Below are 26,611 nucleotides of genomic sequence, written 5' to 3'. Positions count from 1 at the left end.
CCAGCCCTGGGTCGGATAAAAGGAAGTCTCCAGAACTCATGTGCCTGGGTTGGTCTTGGGCTCATTGTCAGGTCTCGCTATTTAATGATGTGAAGCCTCAGTTTCTCCACTTATATAACATGGAGAGTAATATGTACCTCCTGGGGTTGTGGGAGTTCAAAATGAGCCACTGTGTGAAAAAGGTTTAACATGGAGCCTGGCAGGCAGTCCATGCCCAGGGCTGACTCCCATCACTGTTCCCTTCCTTCACTCTTCTCAACATTTTCATTATTATAGCTGCCTGGCACATTACCCTACACCGAATAGATACTTTTTTTTTTTTTTAACCCCCAGATTATTGGTATTTTAAGCTCTTTAGGCAGAAGATTTCTTTATACCCAGCCAGGCTAATTCCAGGTTACACTAGGTAAGGACCCGTGTTTGTTAATAAGTGCAAAAGCTTTGGAGGAGAAGGAAGGGGGCGCCGAGGGCTGGGGAGGCATTTGCATTAAGTAGCCTGCGATTTGAGTTTTGTGTTCTAGTATTCAAAGATTCTAACACCTCGTATGCTGATGAGCTGGCTTTTCCTCAGCCTCATGGCTGTTTTGTGTCCCTATCCAAGGAGATTTGCAAGTGTCAACAGCAAAGGCTCAGTGTTGATCTGTCACCCATGTCCCAGCGAGGCCGTTCCTCACCACCTCATTTGTATCTGTCCTTATGCCTTTGCTTCTTTCACACACCCTTGTCTGACCCTTCCCACCCAGCCACACACGTACCCGGTAGCACATTTGTTTTTATTATCCCGAAAGGCAGAGCTTTTAGAATATTCACAACCCGTAAAACATGAGTCAAAGGTGAATCTGTGTGTCATGTTTCATCTTTTTGCCTATGAATATATGGGCTTTTAGGGATTAGAGAGGAAAACAGTAGAGTCACTTTATATTGCGTATTCTTTTTTCTAACGGGCTTCTGCATTTCCAAGCTGCAGAACCTGTTCTTCAACTGCTGGATGTGTATCTCAGACCTCATCCAAGCCTCTGCGCAGCATTACCTGGCTGCCTCTTTTGAAGAGAGGACATACTCTGTGTCAGTTCATTTGGAACCCTCACTCAGCTCCTTACTAGTTGTGGGAACTTGGGATTGTCATGTGACATCCTGAGCCTCTGCTTCCTCCTCTTTCCAGTGACAATGTGTGACCTGCAGAGTTGCATGGACTAACAGAGGTGACCATATGAGGAGGATTGTTTGTACCAGCTGCTGGGATTGGAGCGGTGTCTGTGTACGAGATGCTGTGTTAAAGCCGTAACCTTATTTCATTCAGCCGTTCACAGAAGCTGCACCTGGATCGTATTCTCATGTAATAGAGGAGGAGGCACAGGGAGGGTACATAGCTTGCCAGGGTCAGCCAAGTGAGTAACCCTGGGCAGTCTAACATCATTGTGCTCGCCATCCTCTTCACGCTAATCAGTGTAGAGGACTGGCATAGGGTAGGAGTTGGCGAACTATGGCCCGTGGGCCGAATCTGGCCCACCACTTGTTTTTGTAAATAAAGTTTTATTGGAACACAGCCATGCCCATTTGTGTATGTATTGTCTATGGCTCCTTTTGCAGTACAGGAGCAGAATTGAGTGGTTGTGACCCAAAGGCTAAAATGTTTAACCCTCTGGTCCTTTACAGACAAGGTTCATCCTGTACAGAGTAATGTGTGATACGTGGCGCCTGATTGCATATGCATCTGAAATACGTTGATATTTTGGTCTTTGATGGGAAACTGGATCCTGAGAGATGAAGGATTTTGCCAGTCCTCTTTCTGATGATTTCTTGTTCTCTCTGTCATTCGAAGGAGCTTTGGGCTCAGGATCTGAACAAAGTCCGTGAGCGGATGACTAAGTTTATCGACGACACCATGAGGGAAACTGCCGAGCCCTTCTTGTTTGTCGATGAGGTGAGTGGGCTCCTTGTCAGCTTGCCTTGACTTTTTGATTCACGTCTATGACCTCTGGCTTTTTTCTGGTTCTCTCCACTTGGAGGGCTTTGCTGTTATCTGCCCCCCAATTGACTCTGTTGGTTGAGAGCTGGTTTTCTTCTAGGTTCTGAATTATAGCCTTCTGTCTTGCTCATCCTTCTCTACTGGGCTGTGTATCCTGGGTGGTTTCTTGGCTTTCCCCGCCAGAGGACGTCTGCTGCCAGGGAGCATCTAGCAATCACAAGCACAGCGACCAGATTTGAAGGTCGATGGGGCGCCTGCATCTGCCCTGGGTGAAGCAGCAGGGGAGGTGGGGCCGAGAGGAGAACTGTAGTACTCCTGCCTCATGTAAGGCTGGTCCCAGGCAGCAGAGTGTAGCCTCGTGCCACTCAATCTGATTTTTTTTTTTTTTTAAAGGGGCGAGTGAGGAATTGGGGTAGGAAATTTCCTGCCTTTTCGATGATAGGATACCGGTGATGTTCTTTTGCTTTAGGTTGGGTAGTTTGAGTACAAATATTCATGGTATTATTATGCCTTAAAACTTACACGTGGGAGGCCTGTACGCTTGTATCAACTATTTTAGGCTACACGTTACAAAGGGAAACGTCACCCAGTTGAGTGAAAACATGTGTCCGTATATTCTCTTGCAATCTGAGCGTTCTGCGTTACAAATTTGGGTACCTGAGGCCAGGAGACCTTCTTGTGAGTTCCCGTATCAGAGCTGCCATCTCCCTGTGTTGGCCGAGACCAGAAAGATCCAGGCCCCACCCATCCTCATCATCCTCGTTGAGGATCTCGTCTCTGTGACTCTCCTAGTTCCTCACGTACCTGTTTTCGCGGGAGAACAGCATCTGGGATGAGAAGTACGATGCGGTGGACATGCAGGACATGAACAACCCCTTGTCCCATTACTGGATCTCCTCTTCGCATAACACGTGAGTTTCTCGGTGAGCCTGTGATGGGCCGGGCGGCTGCGCCCAGCTCTGGTGAAGCGTGTGGGAGCGGGCAGAGTGCAAGGCACACTCCTCAGACTAGAACGTACAAAAGCTTCTGAAAGGGGCATGGGAATGCACCCGGCCCTTTCCCAGTTGGTATTTGCAATAATCATGTTTTTTTTCTATGACCCTAAAAAGCAAGTTGGCAAAGCTGGTTTTCACGGACATCTCTTAGTAGCCACGGCAAAGCAACTGAATGAGTTTTTGAGCTGATATTTGAGTGTCTGCCCTGTGCTGGGCCCTGTGCTTGCTGGGTGCTGGGGATATAGCAGGGAAGAGAGCAGAAGCAGCTCTGTCCTTATGTACTTGGAGGGGAAAAGGCCTCCTTTGTTTTGTTCTGTTTTGTGTTAAAGATTTATTTATCTATTTTAGAGAGAGAGAGAGTGCAAGCCCATGAGCTGGGGGAGGGGCAGAGGGAGAGGGAGACCAGCAGACTCCCCGCCGAGTGTGGAGCCCCGTGCAGGGCCCGATCCCAGGACCCCAAGGTCACAAGCTGAAATCAAGAGTACCACACCCAACTGAGTGAGCTCCCCGCCAGGTACCCCAGAAGGCCTCCTTTGATTCAAGGATCAACAGGAATTGATGAGAGAACAGGTGGTGAGGCAAGGGGGAACCGCACGTGCAAAGGTCCAGGGGCAGGAGGAACTGAGGGGGATTAGACTGTAGAATCCAGGAGGGTGAGTTGCAGGAGAGGAGGACACCAGTTCTGCTTGAGTGGAACCTTTTAAATCACAGCAAAGGTCACTTGGCAGTAGGAGCCGCTGATGGCTTTGAAGGCAGAGAGCAACACATTCACGTTTACATTTTTGGAAGATTATCCTGATTGCAAAAGAGAGGGTAGACTGGAAGGGAGAAGTGGATGTTGCACTCAGGTTCCTGTATTTAGTCTGCTTGTAAGGTGAGAGGGTGAAAGTCTTGGGGCCTGGGCACCTGGCAGATTGTTACCTTCCCAAGTGTCACCACAGGCCCAGGAGTCAGAGAGACGGCATTTTGGAAGGTGACGTCTTCTTAGGGGCAAATTGATTGCGTGATTCTCGCTTTCCCACCATGTCTGTTGGCTTAGAGTGCTGAATCCTACCAAACCCAGAGGATAGTGAAGGAACGTGACCTCTTAAAAGGGGTGGGGGGGTGCGGACATGGAGAGGAGGAAAGTGCATACAAATACGCATTTTTATGTCAGTTTTGGTGGACAGAGTTCAAAGCATAGTGAATTCCAGCAATAGTTCTTCAAGAGCTGTGCCCGGCCTGGAGCCCTGATACCAAAATGGTGGCCCATCATTGGACTAAGGGCCTCCTGGGCACCATGGTGGTGGTGGGTGGGGTAGTAGGGTCATTAATTGATTGCTATATGTCAGTTTCACTCCTGATACCCTTTGACCAAGTTCTTCTCCAAAGAATACACAGTCTTGACTCTTCCCTAGGATCGCCAAGGTGGCTATTGTCCACATCCTGCGATTTTGGCCTTGAGCCTAAAGCTCGTGACTGGTGTGGCCACACGATTGCTTGTGTCTGGCCCAGATCCTAACCATGGATCTTTTAGACAGGAAGGATTCAGGATGTTGGGCACTTGGACTGAGAAGTTCCCCAGGATGCCCCAAGGTGCAGCCCTGCCCCCACATGGCCACCGCCTCCTCTCCCTCAGGTACCTCACTGGTGACCAGCTGCGGAGCGAGTCGTCCACGGAAGCATATATCCGCTGCCTGCGGATGGGGTGTCGCTGCATTGAGCGTGAGTACCATTTTCCCAGTGGAGATGACACGTACGGTGAATTGAGGTCTGCCAAGTAGCTGCTCGATGCTTTTTGTTGTCTGAAAGGCCTGAGTCGTGGGGGTGAGTGGGACAGGCAAAGGGAGGACCCGGGTGCCCGTAGCATCTGGGGGTGGAGGATATGGCCACCAAATGCTAGGCACCTTTCCCCAGAAGATTTCCCCCTGGACAAGGTATGGTGTTGAGCCTGGCTGGGCTGGAGTCAGAAACCCTGAGGCAGTGGTTTGGGGCATCTAGAGAATGTCCTGATGTAGTGGCAGGGCTGGGAGTCCAGTACCAAAGATGGCTTTGTTACGCTATTTTCTCCTTCAGCTTCCCTCCAGGCTGTTATTTGAGGAAGGCAGGAGCCCTCTATGTTTTAGCATCTGGCCTACCTGCTTTTCACAGTTGCTCACAGTCACCCCAGCACAGACGATCCAGGCCCCTGGACGCACTCAGGAGCCCGCTGCTTCCTCCTGGCCTGACTGCGCCACCAAAGGCGGGTGGGTGTACTGGGCTGAGAAAGGGCACAGAGCACTGATGGAAGTTCCAGTTTTATCAAGCACATTCATCAGAGCATCAGACTCGAATGGCGCTTATTCCTACAGACGTTTGCCTGATGTATGCCCTCCACCCCAGAAAAAAGCAAATGTGAAAAAATCAAGTTTGAAACGGTCAGCTCCTCTTACCTCTGGGGGTTGAAAATAGAGGGGACGTTCACCTTCTACATAATCAAGTTCTGTTGGAATATTTTCCTGTGAACTTTAAAAAAGTAAACGTTTCATTGCTTTTATTATTTCCATTAGAAAAAGCAAGCCAAGTGAAATCAGAAAAAAATCCCACATTACAAATCTCTTTTAAAAAAAAAAGGAAACATTGAAATTAGTTTCTTTGGGACAAATGTACTGGGGACCTTTAATTAAGCAACCAGAGTCTTCCCGTAACTGCAGGAGTAATGCACGTACACAGATAACGGGAGTCCTCGTGTTGCTGCCCCCTGAGGGGAATTACTGGGTGTGGCCCCCATGTCCTAGTGACTGAGCCATGGTGGGGGGCCGGGGCCGAGCTTGCAGCTGCCCACCCCTCCACAGTGTGACTGCCATCAGTGGACTCTTGAGGTGGGGAGAGACAGGCCGGGTGTTGAGACTACACGTTTCTTCCCTCAGTGGACTGCTGGGATGGGCCGGACGGGAAGCCCATCATCTACCACGGCTGGACACGGACCACCAAGATCAAGTTTGATGACGTCGTGCAGGCCATCAAAGACCATGCCTTTGTCACTTCAAGGTCCGTTGACTGATTTCCTGGTGGTTCGTCTTTAAGGGAAAGGTGGACAGTCGCCCTCGTGCATGCACACACAGTCACACACAGTCTCTCACACACACACACACACACACACACACAGTCACACACAGTCACATACAGTCTTACACATACACAGTCACAGTCACACAGTCTCAGTCTCACACAGTCACATACAGTCTCACACAGTCACACACAGTTGCACACACATAGTCTCACACACACACAGTCTCACACAGTCACACATAGTCACATACAGTCTCACACGCACAGTCACTGTCACACACAGTCACACACAGTCTCACACACAGTCTCTCACACACAGTCACACACACACACACACAGCCACAGTCATACAGTCTCACACAGTCACATAGTCTCTCGCACAGTCATACACAGTCACACACACACACAGTCACAGTCTCACACACAGTCGCAGTCACACACAGTCTCACAGTCTCACACACAGTCATAGTCACACACAATCACACACACACACACACATAGTCACATACAGTTTCACACACACAGTCTCTCACACAGTCATATGCAGTCACAGTCTCACACACAGTCACACACAATCACAGTGTCTCTCTCTCTCTCTCTCTCTCTCACACACACACACACACACACACACACACACACACACACACACACACTCTGCCCCGCCTCCATCCTCGGGTTGCACCCAACAAATCTTCAGCTGAGCATTGGCGCCCCCTACAGGCCAAAAGTGCAAGTCCCTCCCTGGTCCTGGCGTGGGGAGGAGGCTGGCTCTGGGAAACCAGTGACCTCTGGTTCCCGGTCCCCGCCCCCTGCTGAGCTGAGCTGGCTCTGCCCGCACACAGCTTCCCCGTGATCCTGTCCATCGAGGAGCACTGTTGCGTGGAGCAGCAGCGCCACATGGCCAGGGTGTTCAAGGAGGTGTTTGGCGACCAGCTGCTGACGAAGCCCACGGAGGCCAGCGCGGACCAGCTGCCCTCACCCAGCCAGCTGCGGGAGAAGATCATCATCAAGGTAGGTGGCCCTGGGTGGCCTGTCACTCAGGAGACCAGGTGGCTCAGAGCCCAGGCTCCTGGTCCCACTGCCTGGACTCACACCAGCTCTCCTTGCTAACTCCCTCAGCGACGCTGGGCAGGGTCATTTCACCTCTGGGTGCCTCTGTGTCCCAGTCCAGTGTGTGAGATAGACATGGACTGGAGGGAGACAGTTGCCCCAAAAGGCTGCTTGTGCTAATGGACGAAGGGGGTGGCTTGCCAAGTGCTATGGGGAGGGATGAAGGATCAGCCGTGCCCGAGAGTGCCAGGGACACCGGGGAGAGGGGATCTGTATTACTAAGAGAGACCAGATATATAGTGGCTTAAAGCATAGGAGAGGTCATTTCTTCTTTGGCTGAGGGAGAGTGTTCTAGAAGGTTTGAGCTCTGGTCCACAAGGCTATCAAGGGAACCAGCACCCTCTTATCTTGTTCTACAGTCTCCTAGGGAAAGGATTTTCAGCTGGGGTTCTGTAGACCCCTCCAGAGAATCCACAGTTAGAATCTGGGATATGGTAGCATGTGAACTTTGGGGGAAAATGTTGCCTCTTTACTTTGATTAACCTGTAAGTAAAACTTAACATTTCCTTCCATTGTGAATATTGGCAACAAGCCACTTGGGGCTTTGTCACCAGTGGAAATCATGGATATTTTCATATCATGTTTACAGTTACTACAAATATCTCAAAATGATCTTGTCCTCATCACTACTTTGAAATTATGGTAGTTAATAGATTTGACTCTAGATCTTGTATAAAAAGTTAATAAGGAAGGACATCTGTTTATATTATAAATATTTGATATGTTAATAACTGTATTTCAGTATAGTTTCTCTTATTCTATGCATTATCAATGTTGTTCTGAGAAAGGGGCCCATCATCTTCCCCAACTTTGAAGGAGGTCCCTGGCACAGAAACTGGGTGGAGGGTCTGCCCTGGGGCATTGTCCCCGTGTGTGGGGTTGATGTTGAGTTGTAGGCTCACCTGAGCTCCAGCCCATGGAAAGGGCAACGTGAGTGTGTCCAAGGTCCGCAATTTCTGGCAAATAAGCAGGATGCAGGTTGGTATTTCCCAGCCTGTGCTGCCCTGTGTGTGAGAACTGTCACATGACCACACCTCCCACAAAGGGGGCTGGACGTGAAGTCTCCAGCTGGGTGGCCGTTGGTAGAAGCAGTGGGATGGATTTTGTTGACAAGTAGCAGGTTCATATGGAAGAGTGGACAGATGTTTATTAGGCAGAGAGGGGGCAGTGCTCTCAGGTTGGGGGAATAACATCCACAAATGTGTGGTGGTATGAACGTGGGGCACATTCCCTAGATTGTCACTGGGCCATCAAGAGGCACTGGGTATAATCCCTGTGTGCCAGGAAGTCATGGTCTAGTGGGGAGACAGACCTGTCAACAGAGACGTGTCAAATGGTGTGAGGGAGCTTTCTCAGAGGTTCATCCAGAGGATGGGGTGTTGGTGCTTTCAGGGTAAAAGCACCAGCATATCTACAGGATTTGGCTAAGACCCTGGGGCACTTTTCCCTGAGACACCAAGGGAAACTTCCAACCTGGGGAAGGTGGACTAGAGGCCAAAGGAGCTCGGCTCGGGAGGGTCTACAGCTTCTTAGGCATTAGGTCAGTGAGTCTGCATTTCTCTGTACCTTTGCTTTCTTGACTGTTCTCTGTGTGTCCCCAGAGGTTTCCTGGCTCTTGTTTTAGGGTGTGACGTAGTGACAGCCCCGGTCAGAGCACCCATTGCCTCCTGCTGGTACTTCTTGGCTCCCTCCTGTTTCAGGAAAGAGGGCAGGAATAGCATTTGTGAGCCTGGCTAGGCATGACACTAAATACTGCCCAGTCTCCTACAGCCCTGAGAGGTGGCAAATCCCAGGCCCCGGGCCCACTTTCCAGATGGGGACCTTGAGGTCTAGAAGGTCGCTTAGCTGAGGTTGTGGTTAGTTCTTGCCCAAGAAGTAATTCAAGGCCGTTCAAAATGAAACACATCATGCCTCAGTGTTGACAGGTGTCTTTCATGCCCATTAGCTGACAGGACCCAGCAGGGGCTGTCGTTAACCCCATTTCATAGAGGAAATGACTGAGACTGAAACTAGTTGTCACACAGCTATAGTAAGGCCCCACATTCGAGCCCTGGACAGACTCCCAATCCTGAGCTCCCTCCACCGGGCCACCGGAATCAAGTGTTTACAAATGCTGGCCTGGGTGGGTGTCAGTACCCACCTGGATGTAGGTTGTTGTAGTCACTGTCTTAGTCTCCCTGGTGAGAACTGTGAGGCCCAGAGAAGTGCAGCCTCCTGCCTAGGGTCACACAGCTGATAAAGCAGCTTAATTATGCATCCCCGGTATGTAGTCCACTGCCCTGCAGTCTGGGCTCCCGGACAGGCTGTTCCTGCCTTTCCCTGTGTGTGCCAGAGAATGTGGGGCATGCAGGTGGTATTGCTGATACACTGAATGTTTATTGAGCACTTACTATTTGCTGAACTGCCACAGGAGATTCAACAGGGGACAGCACGAAGTCCTGCCCTGGTGGGGCTTATATTTTTTGGCAGGGAAGCCAGAATACAGATAGACAGATACACAAAGGGCCAAGAGTATGGAAAATAACTCCCAGGGGCCAGAGAGTGACAGGGGTGGAAAGGGGAGTGGAGGCTATTTTTAGATCAAGTAGTCAGGGAAAGCTCATCTGAGGAGGTGACACTGAGCAGAGAGCTGAATGTAGTGAGAGAGAAACCAGGCGGAGAGAACAGGCAGTGCAAAGGCCCTGAGGTGGATGCGACAGATAGATGCTGGCTGGCTGGCTGGCTGATGTGGATGAGTGCTTGCTGGCTCAAAGATCCTAAACTTGGGTCTTGAAGGAGACAGGCTATGTGTATTTTTTCCCCTCAGCATAAGAAGCTGGGCCCCCGAGGCGACGTGGATGTCGACATGGAGGACAAAAAAGATGAGCACAAGCAACAGGGTGAACTGTACATGTGGGATTCCATCGACCAGGTGGGTCTCCCTGCACCCCTTCTCAGAGCCTTGAGTGCATCTGAGGCCTACTAGAGAACTCTGAGAATATTCCTCTCTTACTCCCATTTTGACCTTTTTTTTGCATTATTAATGTTTTACTTTGAAATTACTTTATATTTCACATAATATACTATGCATTTACATGCACAAACACAAAGAATTTTTACATGCTCTTCAGTCAGCTTCCCCAAATACTAACGTCCTCCATAACCAGAGTGTAATTATTGGAAGCAGGAAATGAACATTGGTGCAATACCACTAATTAATTCGTGGACCTTATTTCAGTTTTACCAGTTGGTCTCCTGATGTCCTTTTTTTGGTCCAAGGGTCAGTCCAGGATGTGACAGTGTATTTGGTTGTCCTAACTCCTTAGTACCCTTCAATCTGGCACAGTTCCTGCAGAACCCTTATTTTGGTGAGAGGAATGCATTTTGAATGCTAATGCCACTTCTCACGTCTCTTAACCTAACATACAAATCCATTTGCATATATTTTGATATGTCTGTCCTTACATCCTAGGAATATAAAAATTGTTAATGTTTAAATAAAGGATTAAGTCACAGATGTTGAAGAGTCGCTAGACAGACTGGCTGAGAAATCTTGAAAGTCATAAAAAGTGGAGGTAATACAAAAAGACAGTCACGAGACCCAAAAAACAATCCCGTCTTTCATAAAAGGCTTCACATTAAATAAACATGAACTAGAAATTTGATACTAAGTTGTATCAACCCTTAGACACAGTGAATTAAAAAAGTCCTGAAAATGCCAAAAGAACCCAAAAACAGATGTTTTAAAAGAAACGTCTTGAAGGGGATGGAATTCCATGAAACTACCATAAATGTCCATGAAAAGCAGGAAAGGTTCATCCCTCTTAAATCCTGGGGTCATGCCGGGCGGGGCCCCAGAGTTCATGGGGCAGAGACGGAGGGGAGAGCTAATGTTGGTTTCCCTTTCTAGAAATGGACTCGGCACTACTGTGCCATTGCCAGTGCCAAGCTGTCATTCAGTGACGATATTGAACAGACTGCAGAAGAGGAGCTGCCCCAGGTAGGGGACACAGCCTCCAACCTGTCCTTGCTCCATGGCCCCCAGGCCCCGACATCCTCAGCCCAAGGAGCTGCCTCTTTGGTACCCAGGTCTGCCTGGCTCTTTTCTGATTGGCTGGCTGGGCAACCAATGAGATTCAAGTGGTTCTTTGCTGCTCCCTGAAGGGCCTGATGGGTCTGTGCTCCGAGTGGGAGGGGAGGACCTTTGGATGCTCTGTCCAGCCCCACCTCCAGCCACATTCCCAGCTTTCCTGCCCTCTCCCCTCCAGCTCCTGGCCATCCTTGGTGCTGTTTCTTGAGTGCAGCCCCCTGGGCATTATCGCTCTCAGACTCCTTATACAATAGAGTTGAAACCTGTACCGGGGACCCCTTAGCCCATGTCTTAGGACTCCAGGAGGCCACCACCCATGATGGCAGGCAAGGGAGGGCAGTGGAAGCCATCTTCCCAGACTTCTTGGGGTGAGGGCAAGCTGAAGCCAGCCTGTCTGCTCTCCAGTCCCGAGCCAGGTTTTCAGAAACTCCTCTCTTTGTGGCCCAGGATACACCCCCGACAGAGCTGCATTTTGGGGAGGAGTGGTTCCACAAGAAGGTAGAAAAGAGGACAAGTGCCGAGAAGCTGCTGCAGGAATACTGTGCGGAGACGGGGGGCAAGGACGGGACCTTCCTGGTGCGGGAGAGCAAGACCTTCCCCAACGACTACACCCTGTCCTTCTGGTAGGGGCATGCTGCCTTCCCCTCGCGGCTGGCCAGGGCAGTGGCGGGGGGAGGGGGGGGAGCATGCGGCGAGTTGTGCGAGCTCAGGCCTAGCCCACAACCCCGAGCTTCATTTAGGAATCCGTGCGGGGCAGGGGTGGGCTGAGGCAGGTGAGGGCCGGGACACTTAGCGATCAAGATTAGTGGTATTTCAATGCAGTATTTTTTAAAAATCAGAAGTAATGAAAAATCCATGATGAACACAGTATCATCAACATTTTAAGTAATGACAGGATCTGACCCTGCACTAAGGACAATGTGGCCTCATTCACACACCCCCAACCCTCCAGTCCTGGCTCTAGAGCAGGTGGGGTGCCCCTGGGTAAGTCACTCAACCTCCTGCAATCTCTGTTTCCTTGTCTCTAAAATAGAGATCCTAAAGGTGGCTTTATGGAGCTGTTGTGAGCTTTCTCACTCACTCACTCATTAGTACCTTCATTCACTAAAGGGTATTCATTGAGTGATTGCTCTGTGCTGGGCACTACGGTAAGACAGACAGGATCCCTGTCCTGATGGAGATTAGAGTCTGGTCAGGGAAATAGACAATGAAAAAGGAATTGATTCTCTATAATTGTAGTTGTGATACGTGCAATGCAAAAAATGCTAAATGTTACAAAAGTCCGTAAAAGCAGGGCTTGATGTAATGTTGGGGGCGGGAGTGGTCAGGGAAGACTTCCTGCAAGAAGTGGTGTTTCCTTGGAGACCCATTATAACAACATACCTATAATAGTGACAGCTTACACCTACAAGATGCTTCCCATGTGCCAGACAGCATTCTAGGCACATTTTGTGTGTGACCTTGTTCAGTCCTCAGGACAGCTCAGCGAGGACAGACCACAGGATGATGATGTGGAGGCTCAGAGAGGACAAGTCACTTGTTCAAGGTCACTTAGCACATAAGTGGCTGAGTCAGTATTTACACCTAGGCCATCTGGCTCCAGAGTTAGGAGTTATGTAGGTAAAAGTAGGTGGACGAAGTAGGTAGAATGTTCTGGAATCCAGGCTAAAGGACCAGCCTGCGCTAAAGCCCAAGCCTGTTCTAAGAGCAGAGGGAGGCCTGTGTGGCCGCATGTAGTGCCTCCCCGTCAGTGCCCCTGGCCACAGTTCTGGCCACCCCCCCTTCCCTCCCTCGTCACGTTCTCTGACACCCTGGGTACAGGCAGGGCCGGTGGGCCCCAGCCTCGGTGCTAATGCTGTCCCTCTCCCGACAGGCGGTCTGGCCGGGTCCAGCACTGCCGGATCCGTTCCACCATGGAGGGTGGGACCATGAAGTACTTCCTGACTGACAACATCATGTTCACCAGCATCTATGCCCTCATCCAGCACTACCGCGAGACGCACCTGCGCTGCACGGAGTTCGAGCTTCGGCTCACCGACCCTGTGCCCAACCCCAACCCCCACGAGTCAAAGCCGTATGTGTGCCTGTGCTCCCGGGGCAGCAGACCTCAAGCGCCAGGTTTAGTGGGTGCAGACGCCCAGGTGGATTGGGCTTCCCAGTCAGAAAAGCCAGTCTTGTGGGTGTGCTGGGGCCTAGCTTCCCACGAGGCCCCTCACCCAGGTCCCCTGGGATCTCTTAAATTCCCCAGGATGGCCCCAGTTTCCAAACACCTACTCCCCCTACTTTCTCTTTCCCTCGGCCTCTCCCTGCCCTTCTTCTCCTTTACCTTCACAGTCCTGAGCTCTGGGGCTCTGATTTTCGGAGGTGAATTTTGGCCGGGTGATATCATTCTGCTTGTCAAAGCTCATTCCTTTTCACTGTGAAAGTGAACAAGAAGGAAAGTAATTGTACACATTTCCCCTTCATTTCTTATCCAGTGAAATGAATATTAGTTATGCCTTGCAAAGGGTTAACCAATTCTGGAAATAAGTTGCGGGGGGGGGGGGGAGCTCTTTTTAAGCAGAAGCCTGCTAAAATGTACCTTACTGAGAGTCCTTGTAACTTGTAGCAGCTTTCTCACTTTTGTCTATATTCATATAGATTGCCTTTTAAAATTTGCTATTTCATATCTTTGAAAGTAACCAAAGACCAGCCAAACCAAAAGACCTTTCTAAAACTCTGTTCCCTGTGTTCTCGGCCTCCGATTTTCTGTTCTCTGCAGTGATGGATGCTGGCCCTGAGTCAGGCTGATGGGGCGGGAGGACACAGTTAAATTTATTCTCTCACGCTCCAAGCAGACCTACCATAGGAATGTTTTACCCGGGCTACATCTTGGTGGTCTCCTAAAAAAAATTGCTGTCTTCAGCGGTGCTTTTGGGTGGGGGAGCCCACGGTGTAAGTTCCGTGGTGGTTTCTGGGGCCATACTCCAGGTATCCTCGGAGCCCAGTGCCACCCGCTCGGTGGGTGGTGCTCTCACGTGGCCGTTTCCCCATGCCGCAGGTGGTACTACGACGGGCTCAGCCGTGGGGAAGCAGAGGACATGCTAATGAGGGTTCCCCGGGACGGCGCCTTCCTGATCCGGAGGCGGGAGGGCACCGACTCCTACGCCATCACCTTCAGGTGAGCGGGCGGGTGGGGGCCGGCTCTCGCTCGGCAGAGGAGGCCTGGGAAGGACAGGTGTGGGGAGCAAGGGCCGCTAATGGGAGCTGTCAGGGTGTGGGGCCCGGGTCTGTGTCCTTGAGAGTAGCGCCTGTTCTGTGGACTCATTCCGTCTTCCAGCAACTTTAGGACCATGATCCTTACTGTTCAGGGGAGGAAACCGAGGCACAGAGAGGTTGAGTAACTTGCTGACACGTGCAGCCAGTAAGTGGTGGAGCTGGGATTTGGACCCAGGCAGCCCCGGCAGCACAGAGCAGTGATGTGACGGACCGGCTTTCCTCCCCTCTGCCCTTGCTACCCGGCCTTGGCAGTGGGAAGGCTGTATGGACCAACCATCTCTAGGACTGTGGTTCTCTACTTTAATTCCACCCCAAGACCCCTGATTCCTCTGGTTTCCACCAGTGACAGTGTTGGGGGGTGGTTTCAGACCCAGTTCATTACACTGCCCCTCCATCTCCCCTGCCCCAGTGTATTGAGTTCCTAACTAACGTTCCAGACCCTGGGCTGATGTTGGGGCTTCCTCTGCCGGAGTCCTTCACTGCAGCCCATGAGGGGGGTAGATGAGATACCATAAGTAATGGAGGCCCAGAGAGGTTAAGCGACCTGTCTAGAGCCGCCTAGTCCTGGGCTGAGGCAGAATTGTAGACTTGGACTTATCCATGTTCAAAGCCTGCTGTCTTCATGGCAAGTTCTCAAGAGGTTTACGGGCTAAACTGAGCCTCAGCCTGCATGGTTATGTTAAATACTGGGGAATTTCACTTGAAAATTTAGATTTCTTAGGAGAAGTGAGAGGAGGTGGAGCTCTGGACCCACATTTGCATGTGGTGATGATGGTGACCGGCTGCACCGTAGGGGCCCTGGTGCACCCAGGCTGCTCCTGTTCCTTCCATTGCTGTTGCCCTGGCCCATCCCCCTTGGTGACCCTACCAGGCTGCCGCCTTCTCCCCGTCATTCCTGCCTTCTTGGGTGAGTGGGTTGTGGTGGTGATGGTGATTATTGTTGCCATTTACCGAGCACCTGCTGTGTGCCGGCTCCAGGCTGCAGGGCTCCTCTGTGCTTTGTGCTGCCAACAGGGAGGCTCTGGGCTACTTGGCATCGGCGTCTTGCCCTTTGCCCCAAAGCTCCTGGTGGCGCCTCCACCACCCAGATGGGATTGGGCATGTTTAGTGAACATCTGTTGTACCAGCCACCATGTTGGGTGTTGGGGATTGAGTTGTGCTGCAGTTCTGTCAATCAGGATGCTTTGGGGTGCGAGTGACAGAAACCAAACTCAGTGGCCAAGCAGCCAAAAAAGGGCGTTTATTGGTTACTTGCTGAGACGCTCAAGAGGTGAAGCTGGCTTCCAGCAGGCCTGGATCCAAGCCTCACCTGGCAATCCTCGGGAGACTAGTTCTGTGTGTCGTGGTGCTACTCTGCATTGGCTTCACCTTGGGAACCAGTGTCTAGTAGGAAAGGTGAGTCCTGTGATACATCCATTCCCCCTGGCCCCGGCCTGAGCTGGGCGTCATAGTTCTGACTGGGGACCTTCAAGTTGGCCATGGTTGGAATCACTTCACTGGAACCATGTGGAGGAAGATGGGATCCCCAGATGGAGGCTTGATTTTATACGTCCACCATTCTGTTTGCGCATCTGCCCTCCCCGTGAGATTGGTGGTACCCTAAAAGCTGGAGTTTTTAATTTTTAGGGATCAGTATATGTTCAGTGAGCACCTACTATGTGCCAGGCTCTGTGCTGGGCTCCAAAAACACAGAAGTGGTACAAACCACCCAGTCTTTGCTCTCATGAGGCCAACAGTTGGCTGAGAATGAGAATGAGAAATGTCCTGTTACTCGCGTATTTCTCTGGAGTAGTTCCCTCCTGCTTAGCGTTGCCTTGCCAACAGCAGGTGGTCAGGACCTGCTGGCTGAACCAGCCAGTGAGGAGGTCCTGGAGTCTCTAGGAGGAGAGGAGGGGAAGGCTGTTTCCATTGTGCTGGGATGGTGGACCTCCCTGGTCTCCGCCCACTGCATGCCTGTTGGGGGCGCAGTCACTGTAGTAGTCAAAAGATGACCTCCCCCTGCCCCGGCCTGGACACACAGACTTTTTCTAACCCACTGTGGACAGGGGGTGGGGTGGGTGTCACTGTCCCTCACTAAGTGTTGCCCAGGGCAGGAGAGTCAGGCACATAAACACATCACTGTAATGTTGTGCGGAAAGCGCCACAGAGAGTGGTCAGGCAGGTGACAGAGGGGGACCAGGTGGGGATTTGCTCCGGGCAGAAGGAGAACACAGGTCTGCAGGAACTTTCCCTCCCTTCCTCGTCCCCCCCTCCCCAGTATCTGTGGAGTACCTCTCCTGTGCCAGGTGGTGGTCCAGGCTCTGAGAACACAGACTGAACTTCTGGATAGATACCTACAGGAGAGGACAGATGTCCGCTTTCAAGTCTATGCAAAGAGATGAAGCTACTGTCTGGGTGTGATCAGTGGAAAGTGGACCTCAGTGGGACATGGGAGCAGGGGCCTCTTGGCAGAGCTGAGTAAGACCTCAGGTCACAGTGTCCACGGGCGTGTAGCAGCCAGGGGGGCTGGAAGGTGCAATTCACGCTCAGCCCTGTTCTGTCTCCCTTCTTGATTCTTCTCTTGCCAGGAAAGCTCATTTTGGCTTGACCTTGGTTCTGTTTTCCTAGCCATTCATGTATGGGTTACCCTCGGGGTGCCGGACACATTGCAGAGGGCTTACCCTGGGCTGTCAGATGGCGGTGTTAACACTTGCCATGACACAGGAACTGTCCATCCCCGGCACTGTGGACAGGGAGACAAAGATGCAGTCAGGTTACCAGAAGGAACCAGAACCTGACCCCCACTCTTAACTAACCTCCATGCCCTAGAGCCTCCCTGCCCTAGCGAGCTTTTGTAAAAAGTTTAAAATTTCTTGGTTACGTGAATATATTCTTAGAAAAAATTAAGACATTGCAGTAAAGCTAAGCCCCCTGTGGCCCTTCCCATCTGGGTCCTTGTCCTGGTAGAAAGCACAGTTTTCTAACTGGTGTCTCCATGTGGACTCCAAAACAAACGAACAAACAAAAAACCAAAAAAAAAAACAAAAAACAAAAAACCAAAATGACCTCCATGTATATGTACCTATAGAAAATACAGTGCCATTTCGTGTGTGGGGATTCCCTTTTTTTAAATATTCAATTTTAAAAAATACAAATGAGATCATACTATATTTTATCTTGCAACTTGTCTGCTCAGCAATTTTTTTTTTAAAGAAATACTAATGAAATATCACTGCAAATAAGCCACTGAGGCAGAAATCTTTTAGCACATTTTTTACAGGACTTACTGAAGAAATGGCTTAACAGTATGTGTTTTTTAAAACAAAAAGTATCTTTATGGTGCAAAATTTGCGTATTTATTTGAGAGAGCACAAGCTTGGCGGCGGGGGGGGGGGGGGGGGGGGGGGGGGGAGTGGCGGTGGGGGCAGAGGAGGAGGGAGGGAGAGAAAATCCCAAGCAGGCTCCATGCCCAGCACAGGAGCCCAACACAGGGCTCCATCTCACGACCTTAACCGACTGATCCACCCAGGCGCCCCTCTAACGTTTTTAAAAGATGAGTAGTTCACCCATAGTAATTATGCCTTGAGACAGTTTAAAAAGATGCTTTTTGGCTGTAAAGGTAGGGTCAAAGCTTAATTTCCCAAATGTTTCTATTCTTGCTGATAAAAGCTGGTAAGACTGAAGATTGTGGGGTTTTTTTTGGGGGGGGGGGGTTTCCCACCTCTCATGTCAGCAGGGTGAGGCAATAAAGATTGGTTTGCTTTTTGGAAAAAAAAAAAATTCATGGTTGTAGTAGTTGGGCCACTGAAGATAAGATTTAAGGATGTGGGCCTCAAATCCCAGAGTTCTGGAGTAGAGATAAGGAAACATTTCCTGTAAAGGACCAGAGGGTAAATATCATAGGCCTGGCGAGCCCTGGGGCCTCTGTTGTAGCTACTCAGCTCTGCCGCTGTAGGGTGAAAGCAGCCCCGGGCAACACGGAAGTGGATGAACGTGGCTGTGTTTCAATAAAACTTTATTTACAAAAGCGAGGGCAGGGGCTGCAGGGGGTGGAGGTGGGGGCCACATTTGGCCTTTGGGCCATTGTCTGCTGACCTGATCTGGACACCAGGACCTTCCCAAAGTCACGTCCTGTAACTGGGGGCGGGCGGAGTGGCCAGACAAGAGAAGCCAGCTGTTGAGTCACTCCGTACTTCTTGTAAGATACAGCTTTTTCTGTATCTGTGTTGAAAAGACCCGCATCACTGTATTCCGCAGGAGGGCCGTCCCTTGTTCATTTATCTGGTCCCCTTAGGATGGAGAGCTAGGTGGTTTCTAATTAGTGGGGCTTATAGAACAACTGTCTGGTTTCTGGGATTTCGGTTGCCAACTCTGTGTGGTCTCCCCCCTCCAGGGCCAGGGGCAAGGTAAAGCATTGCCGCATCCACCGGGATGGCCGGCACTTTGTGCTGGGGACCTCTGCCTACTTTGAGAGCCTCGTGGAGCTCGTCAGCTACTATGAGAAGCATGCGCTCTACCGGAAGATGCGACTGCGCTACCCTGTGACGCCTGAGCTCCTGGAGCGCTACAATATGGTAGGTGGTTGATTCGCTCGGGGGAGTATCATTCATCTGTCCGTTCTTCCAGCAAACCTTTATTGAGCACTCACCACGTGTCCAGTACTGCTCTCAGTCCTGGGGACAAAGAGCCTGCCCTCATGCTGCTTGCAGTCTACTGTAGGGGAGACCGATAATAAAGGAGATAAATTAAAAAAACAGATCATGTGTCAGAGGGTGACACGTACTATAGAGAAAAACTGGGCAGGTGGAGACGTGGATGCAGTGATGGGGAAGGGGCTACAGTTCCCGAGCGTGCTCTGGAAAGATCTCACTGAGATCTTTGAGCAGACGCTAGAGTTCATGGAAGAATGTTCCGTGCAGCTGCGGACAGGAAGAACAGCAAGTACAAAGGTCCTGAGGTGAGGGCACGCCTGGAGGCTCAGAGAAGCAGCTGGTGTGGCCGGCACTGAGTGAGCCAGAGTCGGGGTAGACATAAGTAAGGACTGCTTTGTGCGGGGCAGGCCCCTGGGAGACACTGGCTTTTATTCTGAGCCACTGGATGGTTCTGAGCGGAGAACAGACCTTATCTCTGCCCCTGTCACATGGGTTCGTTGATGTATTTTTTTTTTTAATATTTCACTTATTTATTTGAGAGACAGCAAGAGAATGAGCAAGAGAACACAAGCAGGGGGAGCAGCAGGCAGAGGGAGAAGCAGACTCCCCACTGAGCAGAGGGCCCGATGCGGGACTCGATCCCAGGACCCTGGGATCATGACCTGAGCCGAAGCCAGACGCTTAACTGGCTGAGCCACCCAGGCATCCCGGTTCATTGATGTATTGAAAGGAGATTTAGGATACACCAGCCATGGGCCAGGAATGATTGTGGCTCCTGGCAGTGTGGTGGACCAAAGCCTGCCTTGGGACATTTCGGTTCTGGACGGGGGAGCTAGACAGCTTGCAGTCACATGAAGCAGCTGTCCCGGGCAGTGAGGATGACAGAGAAGCCAACAGAACAAGGGTGGGTGCTGCTTAGGGCCGCAGCTTAGGAGCTGTTGGAGAAGGTCTGAGGAAGGGGAACACGGGAGCCCAGGCCTGACAGCAGGGACCAGTGGGGTGTGAGCAGCTGTGGGGAAAGCCGATTCTAGGTCAGGGAGCGGCTGTGGCACAAGCCCAGAGGAGACTCGGAGAGACAGGGACAGTGCAGACGGAGAGGGCAGGGTGGGTCTTAGTGTGAGCCGGTAAATGTGAAGCGTGTCCAGGTTTATGGCATTTGCCAGTTTCCATGGTGCAGATCCTTGGAGGGGGTGGCCCGTGTCCCACCGCGGACGTGGAACGTGGGTCAGGGAGAGGCATACGGCACGAGCGGGGAGCTCCCACACGCGCTGCTCCCCGGGCTTGGGTTTTCACAAAGGACCGCAGTGCCTGGCACAGAGTAGGCCAGCACAGGGGCCTGTCTCCTTTAGGGGTGCGGTTTCCAATTTGGGGGGAGCTTTTTAACGGCTTTTTACCGTCTCTACCAGGAGGCACGACAAAACTGGGAGGTTTCACCTCTTCGGCCCGGGGGTGGCCGAGAACCCTTGCTCTCTGTCAGGCTGCCCCAGGAACTTGGATGCTTCCATTCATTTCGCTTTGTTCTTTTTCAGGAAAGGGACATAAACTCCCTGTATGACGTCAGCAGAATGTATGTGGATCCCAGTGAAATCAACCCGTCCATGGTACGGTGCTGGCTCTCCCATTCACACCACGACCCAGTCCCTAGAATGAGGCAGAGTCCACCCCACGCCCCCAGCCTAGCAGGGCAAGGGAGCTTTCGGGCAAACTTGCCCCCTCCCAGGTGATTTTATTTTTTTGAGAATAAACGATGACTGACAATGAGACATCGGGTTTCAGGGAAGAGGTTAATAGAATTTCACCTAAAAGCGACGGTGCCTTGCTAAAATTCTGAGGTTTGATGAACCACCTTTGAGCCAAATGGCTTCTAATTAATTAAAAGTCTTTCAGATGTTTCTTGCTCACTGACTGAGCCCGTGCTGTTTACAAATTCCGCTTGGTTCACTGACCTCTTTGCAGTGTGCACCTTATCCCCTGTTCCCACCCCGGCTGGTGGTGTGATTTCATGCAGGTGGGGTGGGCTTTAAATTTTCGCCCCCAGCTCCTCCTCGCTTTGGTTCCAGCTCACACGTTGCTTGAACCTGCAGGGGAAGAACAATGGCAAATTTTCTGTTGGGTCGGCAGGGGCGGGGTTGCACCTGGCACACAGTTCACGTATAATTCTTGCTAAGGAAGGGGCCCTGCTGACGGGCTCTGTGGAAATCAGACATGAATTTCTTCTCTTCTTTTAGATTTATAATCCTCAGCCAATGCAAATCCCTTCCAGCAAGAAATGAAGGCTTTGAAGGATGTGGGCAAGGGGAGAGAGTGTGCAAAATTATTAGGGAACTTTTATTAGAAGTGAAGAAGGTGTCGGTAGTGAGGATGACATGGCCACCTGTCAGCCGGATGTCAGGGGATGGTGGACACTGTGGTAAACTGAGGAACTCACACTTCATCTTGAGGGCAGCTTATGCCCTGTTTGCACTCAGTTGCTACCTTTCCAGAGAGCAGGCCAGGTCTCCTGGTTTTGCAAGCCAATAATCTGGATATTTTATGTGAATTCTCCCCATTTTTAAATCCTGGCAACCAACCCAAGTTGTAGAGAAAATCTTCCTGTACTGAGTGAGACAAGTGAAACACGATGGTAGCTGAACGTGATCACAAGCTGCCAGACTAGGGGGGAGTGCCTCACAAATAAAATCATTGCTGTTACTGTGATTGAAAATGGTTCAACAATAAAAAACACCAGTTTGAAAACAAGACCAATAATTAGCCCTGGTCTCACCATGCGAACTCAGTCCCTGTCCGCGTTCCTGGGCCTTTGCCTGCACGGAGACGCATTTTGCAGCCCCCCTACCCCCCACCACACGCACACCTGCCATTTGTATTCTGTTCACCTGCCCCTTGGTCCTGTGTGGGTTTCTCCATTGCTCATTTTCTTCATGACCATTCTTACTAAAACTGGTGAGCCAAGTAATTTAGGTGAAACACATGGACTGCAACTTTAACTTTTAAAAAAAGAATGTTTTTAATGTTGCAGAATATTCTGGGTGGCTGTGCCAGGTTAGCTGCATCCCGTCAGTGGCCATGTGGGTCATTTCTAGTCTTTGCTGTTCTGGTTAACATTAAAATGAACTTCACATGTGAGGCACTGGGCATCTGCTGCATTATTTCCTTTGGATGCGTTCTAGGAACTGGAATGACTAGATCAGTCCTAATGGGACATATGGATGACCACATAACAAGCATTGTCCTAAGCACTTGATAGTTCACTAATGCTCAGCAGCCCCATGTGTGGTGTGCTGTTTCTATGCCCACCGCACAGCCAGGAAGGTATGGAGCTGGAACTTGCACCCGAGCCATCTGGCTTGGAGGCATGTGCTGTTCGTCACTTTGTTGTGCCGCCTGCCACCCTCGGCATCCGATGGACGGGTCATTTCTCTAGTTAACGAAGGACCTGACATTAGGACCTCTCCTGCCCTCTGTCAGGCTGGAGACTTGCTCCTCATGGAAGCCATTATATGGCACCTCCCTTTGCCACTGGCTGTACCTTGCAGCCTTGGAGCCTGGCAGTGACCCGTGAAGTTCATGGGGGCAAGATGTATCCACCCTTGAAGGGAGATGCACAGGTAAAACCAGCTCTGGTTGGAACCTCTGGTTGGAAGTTCTTATGGCAGAGCTTCTAGAACCCACATTGCTTCTTACAGGACATCATGAACTATGGCAATAACTCACATTAACTGATTGATTTCTGAGCTCAGCCACTTAACAGCTGGTTGACCTTGGGCCAGTCCGCAACCCCTCTCCCTGGTGAGTTTGGCGGCTCTTTTGCAATGCAGTGCCCGCCCTCTACCAGCAGATGGCGCTGTAACCTTGGGCTGAAGCATCCTGTTTCCTAACGAGAACCAAGGCAGATGTCTCTCCGCTTCTGTCTCCCAGCCTAACATTCTCCTCCTTCTTTTCCCTGAAAGCCTCAGAGAACCGTGAAAGCTCTGTATGACTACAAAGCCAAGCGAAGCGATGAGCTGAGCTTCTGCCGTGGGGCCCTCATTCACAACGTCTCCAAGGAGCCCTGGGGCTGGTAAGGCTGAGGGGGGCTGGGCCACTTGCTGGATGAACTTGACCTATCCCTTCTTGCGGGTGAGGTTCAGGTGCTGGCTGAGCTCTGGACCCCCTTTGTCTGCCGTTCTGGGCTGGCTTTGACTTTTGTGCCTTCTCTGGGAAGGTGGCTTAAGACCTGCTCTATTCAGAAAAGTGTTGAGAACCATCTATTGCATCATATCACATATCATTTTAGTTATAGCAGAAATTACCACTTAGGCCTTCCCTGGTGCCGAGGGCCATGCTAATTGCTTTCATATGTTCATATGTGGTCTCTCCAGATTCTCGGTATGACCCTCGGGGTTGACTGTGGGTACCCCCACTTTACAGAGGTGGCAAATGGGGCTTCCTAAGGTTGTATAGCTATGAACTAGTGCAGACTCTTCCCATTATGCGAGCCTGTGTGTTGCTGTAAATTCAAATTCTTAAGCTATTGCTTGGTCCCGTGCAGTGGCCCTACCCTGGATGGAAGCAGGGACATTTTTAGGCCAGAGCTCCCTGGGTGTGTGCCAGGGTTCAGCTACCTCTTTTCCCTCTCCACCTGGGAAAAAGTTTCGCTGCCCATCCATAAGTCCCCGGGTAGGTGATCTTGTAGGATTATTTCTTACCATAGAGCAAGAAGCACCTTGCAAGTGTGGCATCCCTTTTTCCTGTAAGACAGCGGGGCCTGAATTAGAGATCTGAATGGTGGCTTGAATTGAGGGCCTCTTTGTGTCAAGAACTATTTTAAAAACTTCATCTGAAAGAACTTACTTAAACCCACACAGTGACCCTGAAAGGTTACCTGCATTTTACAGATGAGGAAACTGAGGCACAGACAGGTACAGTAGCTTCGCCAGGACCATCCAGCAGGCTGGGACTCGGAGCCAGGCCTTCTGACTCCAAAGCCCATACTCCTAACTTGATTTATGTACTAGGGTCAGGGGTTTCAAAGTTTTTTGTTTGTTCATTTTTTTTTTTTTTTTTGAGAATGCCCTTGTTCTAATCCACATTTTACCTGGGTCCCCAGAGTCAAAAGAGAAAAAGTAACAACAGAGTGATGTGCTGAAGCTGGGGGTGGGGGCCTGGAGCTCCTGCTTGTCGGCTCCCAACCTCCACATGCCAACTGTGTTGTCGTCCACCTGTCTCTCCCTGAGGGGCACGGCCAGGATCCGGGTCTCCCCTGGACCCACCCGCCCTGTACCCTGCCTCTGTCGAGGCCCCAGTTCTGGGTGTGTGGGTGACTTTTTGGGTAGACCTTTGTGTTTGGGTGACAAGTTGTGGGTAGACCTCTTTAAAGCACACACTTTTCCATGTGTGGAACTGCCTCCTGCCTTTCCACACGTCTGAAGTGGGGTGCTCTAAATTTCCAGGGCTCTTGAGATGAGCTGAGAGTCTGGTGTAAGTGCCTTTGGTGAGGGGCTGTGGGTGAACTGCCTGCCGAGGTCCCCGGGTTTCTTTCGCTCTGGTGGCAACAGCACCATCTAGTGGAGCATCGTCCACCTTTTTGTGCGTCCTCCCAACCTACTGCCCATATGGCTAGGGGACTGAATTGGTATTGCCCAAACTGGGATGCATTTTAGAGCAAAAGGAATGTTATTGTCAATAATTACACCTGGACAACAGGTATGAACTTAGTTCTGGGCAAACGGTACATATGGTCAGCATGGATATAGCCAGTGTTTGCGTGAAAGGGGTCTGGAGAAACGGATGGGATGAGGGTGTCTGGCAGTCCTCTCTTTCCACCAGGCCACAGGGCAGTCGGTCCTCACTCTGCTTACTCAGGTCAGCAAACGTTTAGTAAGTGCTTCCCACCACCCCTGAGTACTGATTCGGTTAAGATCAAGAAACGGTCTCACATAGTGGGGAAGACGGAGGTAGAAGTTATATAAAAGGCACAGACTGCCTCCCCAGTTGTGGGGCCAGATGCCACAGGAGCACAGAGGAGGAACACTTGGCCTAGGTAGCAGTCAGGGAGGACTCCCTGGAAGAGGCATGCCTGAGCTGAGTCTCAGCTGGTTAGTAGGGACAAGCGAGATACAAAGGCATGGAAGCTAGGCAGCATGGCAGGGGCAGAAGGGTGGGGGCAACAGGCTGTCTAGGAGGAAGGTCAAGTTTGAGTCACAGAGAGGCAGGTGTTAAGGTCCAAGAGTCCATGGGGTCAGGCTAAAGCATCTACGCTTGATTCTGAAGACTTTGGGAGCTATGGGTGTGGCGTGGTCAGAGATACCTTCTGGAGAAAGAGCCCCCTGGTTGTACATGGTACCCACGGGGGGGGGGGGGGCAGTTGGAGGGAGTGGCCCCGTATGCCTGGGCACTGCTTGGGGGGAGAACCTTAGAGGTGACCACAGTTTGGTGGAGTTGAGACACGTACATAGATCAGTTATGTTTCTTGTTATCAGTACTGTCACAGGGAAGAGAAGAAGGTCAAGGGGAGCGGTATTTTAGCTGAGTAACAAGAACTAACATTGTTTGAGCACTTACTGTAGACTGGGCACTGTTCAAAACACTCAGCATACGCAGAATCCTCTGGTCCCAATACAATCCTCTGAGGGAGGCACTGGGATTATTCCCATTTTACAGTTGGTGGTGGAGCTGGAATCTGATTCCAGGCTGTCTAGCTCCAGAACCTTCTTTATCTCTAAGTTCACAGCCCTTCTTGAAATGGGGTTGAGCTTGCTCTAGACTTGAGCTTTTGCCTCAAATGGCCTCCGATGTCTACCTAAAGCATTAAAATTCTTGATGTACTTGACCAAACATTAGAATCGTGTTATGGGGAGGACACCGACACTCTACTCACGCATTGCTGATTAAAAAAAGCAGAGGATCCTTTGAAGTGCTCGGTTGTCACAGATAATGATCACCCCCTCTGGTCCCTTGGCCGCTTGCTGCCTCCCCCCCCCCCCAACCGCAGCGGCTGGGATCTAACCAGCGGTGAGGGATCCGTAACGCGGCCCCACAAAGGCCTTTGGATGCCCTCTGTTTTCATCTAGGTGGAAAGGAGACTATGGGACCAGAATCCAGCAGTACTTCCCGTCCAATTATGTCGAGGATATTTCAACAGTCGACGTGGAGGTGCTGGAGAAGCAGGTGAGTCCGGGTCACCGCATGGGGAGACCTGCCCGTCCTGTTCTTTGAGGAATCTGCTGAGCCGTCTCCGCAGGGCTGTGCCGCACATGCTGCTGCCGTGGGGTCCCTGTGGAGCAGTGTGACAGGGACACCAGGGTGACAGGGACATTGGGATTGCCCCCCCCGTTGTGGGTGAAGGTCACGGTGACAAGCCCGTCATGTTTTAATCAGGTTGTGCTGGGCCGGAAGGCTTTGCGTAGGCAGGAGAATTCCCTCTGGAGTGAAAATGGCCAAGTGGGGAATCTGTCCTTTGCTTAAAGCCGCTTGCACATGAAACACATTGTGTGGCCGCCAGACGTTCCCGAACGTGCTTGGTGTGAGTAAGCAGGGCGGGCCTAAGTGGAGGCGAATCCAGCCCTCC

The 26,611-nt window shown here is 51.0% G+C and overlaps 1 protein-coding gene and 1 long non-coding RNA gene across 2 annotated transcripts in view; one reads left to right on the top strand and one right to left on the bottom strand.

The window, feature by feature from the left end:
* The window catches only part of PLCG2 (phospholipase C gamma 2), a 141,157-nt gene that overhangs the window by 79,290 nt on the left and 35,256 nt on the right, over nt 1-26,611 (top strand). Inside the window, exons 10-23 of the mRNA XM_027618978.2 lie at nt 1,823-1,924; nt 2,762-2,880; nt 4,583-4,668; nt 5,853-5,973; nt 6,837-7,005; nt 9,911-10,015; nt 10,994-11,083; nt 11,621-11,796; nt 13,047-13,247; nt 14,214-14,333; nt 18,804-18,984; nt 20,592-20,663; nt 23,013-23,122; nt 26,115-26,211. Coding sequence (XP_027474779.1) covers nt 1,823-1,924; nt 2,762-2,880; nt 4,583-4,668; nt 5,853-5,973; nt 6,837-7,005; nt 9,911-10,015; nt 10,994-11,083; nt 11,621-11,796; nt 13,047-13,247; nt 14,214-14,333; nt 18,804-18,984; nt 20,592-20,663; nt 23,013-23,122; nt 26,115-26,211 — 1,749 coding nt within the window. The remainder of the gene's footprint in view (nt 1-1,822; nt 1,925-2,761; nt 2,881-4,582; nt 4,669-5,852; nt 5,974-6,836; nt 7,006-9,910; nt 10,016-10,993; nt 11,084-11,620; nt 11,797-13,046; nt 13,248-14,213; nt 14,334-18,803; nt 18,985-20,591; nt 20,664-23,012; nt 23,123-26,114; nt 26,212-26,611) is intronic.
* Nucleotides 20,676-26,611, bottom strand: part of LOC113936076 — a 58,219-nt gene continuing 52,283 nt past the window's right edge. Inside the window, exon 3 of the long non-coding RNA XR_003524190.1 lies at nt 20,676-21,140. This is a non-coding gene — a long non-coding RNA (uncharacterized LOC113936076). The remainder of the gene's footprint in view (nt 21,141-26,611) is intronic.

The sequence above is a fragment of the Zalophus californianus genome, chromosome 17, assembly GCF_009762305.2.
Source record: "Zalophus californianus isolate mZalCal1 chromosome 17, mZalCal1.pri.v2, whole genome shotgun sequence".
NCBI classification, from domain to species: Eukaryota; Metazoa; Chordata; class Mammalia; order Carnivora; family Otariidae; genus Zalophus; species Zalophus californianus.
Note: the sequence above shows the minus strand (reverse complement) of the source record. Positions and strands in the feature narration are given on the sequence as shown.